A 3,945-nucleotide genomic window follows, 5' to 3' on the forward strand; every position below is an offset into this window, starting at 1 on the left:
AAACTTGATAAGCACATTTATTTAAACACTTACAACGCATATCTGCCTACATACCTCTCATTAGAAGCAACCTAAGAGAAACGTAATTATATTCTTTTAGGATCCAAGGTTAGGGTTGCTTCCCACATACCCTATATTTTCTTCAACAAAAGATATGCTATTGCAATTCTAGACATAACTAAAGGTTGAAACATGGAGGTGGGGAAAAAATATGCAAAGAAACATTGTACACATGGGAGATAGACAAGTACTATACTTGGATAACATGTCCAATAGTTGAACACTTTAAATATACACATATTGAAATCTCATGCACATGTCACAATAGTGTGAGCCTTCTAAAACACATAAGCCTTCATAAATAAAACACATGAGTCTTGTGAGCACTACCTTGTGATTTATTCGAGCAAGAATAATGGAGCAATTGAGTGAGCATTTAGGGAATCAAGGAACTAATGGGGAGAGAGAGAGAGAGAGAGAGAGAGAGAGAGAGAGAGAGGCTTTTAAACACCAAACTTAACCAACAAAGCTGTTCAAAAAACAAACCAATGATGGGTTCACCATAGGCCTTGCCACAAGAAAAGATGTTTAGAGAAGGTTTGCGTGGAAAGGCAAGGCCAAGAAACATAAACTTTGATGGAGTGACATCCATGCACTTTTAAAAAAAAAAAAAAAACAGAGCATGGAATGTTTCTTGGGAAATCACAACACCCTCTAACAAGGCAAAGGCATGCTAAAACACCACACTCAACTAGGACATGTACTTGCAGCTGTAACAGAATTCCCTTTGAGCGTATTAAAAGAGCCAAAGTGGAGACATCTAACACTCCTAGTTAACTTGTGCCTCGGGCACAGCAAATAAGCCCGTCAGTATGCACACCTGTGAAAATGCCCATCATACAACTGTTGTTAAAATCACATCCCCTTTCTGATTGAAACTCAATTAGTGTAATTGGGCGCCGCTTACCTGAATCGATGCCCAACAGCAACAGAAACGACTGCCCACATGAGGATCTGCTACTCCTCATCCTATGTTACCATCAGTCCCTAAGAAGGTTAAGAGTCGGTCCGATTGCTCGCCTTGCGCTACCCAAAACATACACCGGTTGCAAGGTATCCTGGTTTGCCTGTTTCCAGTCGGATTTGATTAGCCGTTAAATTAGACCTCATTTGTTGACTCGAAGCAAAATAACGTGTCCAAATATCACGTACCTTTTTTAGACGGAGAAAGCTCCATTCTTATCCCTGCACAGGCTGGCCGGGTGCAGGATGAGTTCTTGCTGTAGACTTATAACCTGCCAGCACTTTGAGGACTTTTGGTAGTTGTCATCAGAAGTGATTGTACCATATGCATCTACTTGTTAAAGACCCCTAGAGTTATCTTTCAACTATGGCAGGCTTCTCTGTAGATGGAGTCCATGATACTAACAGCATATGTCGCCACAATGTCTAGTTCATTTCAAGGCATTGAGAGCCACAGGTGCCAACTGTATTTCAACCTCCAGCACTTATCGTGTTCATGTTAGTAACCATCCTGTCATTCATTTCGAGGCAACATTGAGAGCCATTCCTACCTTTAGTACTTCATATAGTACATACACAATCCGTCCTTGACTGTTCTTGTTGCTCTCCTATCTTTGCCAGTGTCACTAGCCCAACCATTTCTTCCTGACTGAAAAGAGTCATCATCCAGCATGTCTGCGTTTCATCTTCTGCTTTAGACATGATTACAGGCCTATTCGTGAATTATAGCTGTCTGCATCTAGTCAATCTGCTGTCTTGGCTACTTCTTCAGCAGTTCCTGTGAGAGACTCAGGTTTATCTGATTCCAAGGTTTCAGAATTATCTACAAAAACGTCCTTTGAAGCATCTATATGTGTAAACTCCTTAGTGATGTGTTGTTCTTCTTCCTCGGCCTTTCCGTTCTGATCAATCAAATTGTCAACCTCATGAGGTTCCTCTCCTTGATGTGGCTCCTCTGCTTTTTCTAAAATGGGCAGGTGAGCTGTGTGAACAGCAGATGGATAACCTGCACTGGTGCACTCAGTAATCATGGAAGTAAACAGGTCTGGAGCAGGTGTATCATCTGCATTCTGTATGGATCTTTCCACCACACTCGCTTCATCATCCAGCTGTGTCCCTGGAACGTGATCTGCATCTGTGTCTCCGACATTTGCATCATTCTCCAAGGCAGCATTTTTTGTTTCATCATCCAGACCATCGATCCCAGGTTGCTTTTCCTCACTAGCAATTTCAGCATTCCCTGCCTGAGGTGTTATTTCCTCATGTTCATTCCTCGCTACACTGTCTTCCATCATTAATGGACTGTCGTCTTCCATCGTTAATGGACTGTCGCTTTGAAAGCTATTACTGGTTTGAAGTGAGTTTGGTGCATCTGAAGTATTCACCATACCACTTTCAGGATTTGGCAAGTCATCTGCATTCAATTTTGCAGGTTCTTCAATCACTCTGGCTTCAGACAGGCTGAAGCCTTCTGCCTCTTGAATCTCAGGTTTCACAGTTTGGGCATCCGATATATCAGGTGTTTGACTTTCGACATTTTCAGTTTCTGATAATGCCATTCTGCCATCCAAAGGAAGACCATGATCAGCTAAACCCTCCATTTTAAACTCCTTAATCGTAGATTCTTCTGCTTGACCAACCTCAGTAAAAATGTTGCCAGAGCTCAAGCCTTCTGGAGCATTTCGCATCTCTGATTGTGGCTCTGCCTCATTAGCAACTCCAGAACTGCTTTCCTCAAAATCAGGTTCAAGTTTTTCAGTGGTTGACATATCAGGTGCATGATGTTCACTTTCTGGTAAAGCCATTCTTGCCTCCAAAGATTCCTCATCCAGAGGTTCATTTTGTCCAACTTCAGAGGAACGGTTGTCAGAAGTCAAGTCATCAGAAGTGCTTGGCTTGTTGGATTGTGGGTCTGCCTCAACAGCTACCTCAGAATTGCCATCTTCAAGCTCTGGTTTAGCATTTGATACGTATGTGATTTGTCTTTCGAGAGATTCAGCATCTAATTCTGGCTCTGCCTCATTATTAGACCTAGAATTGCCTTCTTCAAAGGATACATCAGGTGCTTCAGGATATTCAGCTTCTGGTAAGGCTGTTGTTACCTCCAAAAGAACACTGTCATCACCTAACTCTTCTGTTTTAGATTCCTCAACCATAAGTCTTTCTGCTTGACCAACATCAGAAGAAGGGTTCTCGGAGCTTATGTCCTCAAAAGAAAGTACCCTGTCTAATTGTGGATCTACCTCATTAGCTCTCACAGAATCACCTTCTTCAGGGTCTGCTTCAGCAAGTTGAGCACTTGATACATCAGTCTCTGGTAAGGCCATTGTTTCCTCCAAAGGAAAAGCATCATCAGCTGAGTCTTCTGCTTTAAATTCCTCATTTAGAAGCTTTTCTGCACGATCCACTTCAGAGGATTGGCTGTCCGAAATTCCCGATTCCTGCGACTGGCAAACCACCTCGTCTTTGTCTTCCTGTGGACTCTTGCTTTTGTCACCTTTGTCGAACTCCATGCTTGTAGCAGATAACTCTGGTCCAGTTATTGGTGTTTCATTTAGAACTTGTTCAGTTATAGGTGTTCCATTTAGGACTTGTTCTGTCAGCTCTCCACTTTCCCCTGTAGATTCTTCCTTATTTGGCTCTGATAAATTCTGACTTTGAAACTCTGTTTCTCCTGATTCCTCAAGCTCTGGGTCTACTGCAGTTTCTATTGAATTGTCCTCTTTTATCAAAGAAGATTCTGCCTCCTGAGATTCAATAGCACTTGCATCATTGTATTGGCTCTTGTCCTCATCAATCCCCTTCGGAATTTCATGAAAATCTGTTATGTTTTTGTCATCCTGCTCCAAACCTGTATTTGCATCTTCCTCATCTGAATGGAGTCCAGAAGTGCCTTCTTCCTTCAATTCTTCTCCTCGCACA

General features: G+C 42.2%; 1 protein-coding gene across 2 annotated transcripts; it reads right to left on the reverse strand.

Moving 5' to 3' along the window:
- Positions 1-560: 560 nt before the first annotated feature.
- On the reverse strand, positions 561-2,361 carry LOC147896196 (uncharacterized). Of its 2 annotated transcripts, XM_087382986.1 has the most exons (3): positions 1,213-2,361; positions 968-1,127; positions 561-880 (listed from the first exon to the last, which is right to left on the reverse strand). In XM_087382986.1, the coding sequence occupies exon 1, from the start codon at positions 2,337-2,339 to the stop codon at positions 1,767-1,769; it is 573 nt and encodes a 190-aa protein (XP_087239112.1). In that variant the 5' UTR covers positions 2,340-2,361; the 3' UTR covers positions 561-880; positions 968-1,127; positions 1,213-1,766. The 2 variants fall into 2 exon arrangements, with proteins under 2 accessions (XP_087239112.1, XP_087239111.1); XM_087382985.1 differs by having other exon boundaries at positions 561-1,127.
- Positions 2,362-3,945: the final 1,584 nt, after the last annotated feature.

This window comes from Dipteris shenzhenensis, chromosome 12 (genome assembly GCF_047967505.1).
Source record: "Dipteris shenzhenensis isolate YYH24624 ecotype China chromosome 12, Dip_SZ_1.0, whole genome shotgun sequence".
NCBI lineage: Eukaryota > Viridiplantae > Streptophyta > Polypodiopsida > Gleicheniales > Dipteridaceae > Dipteris > Dipteris shenzhenensis.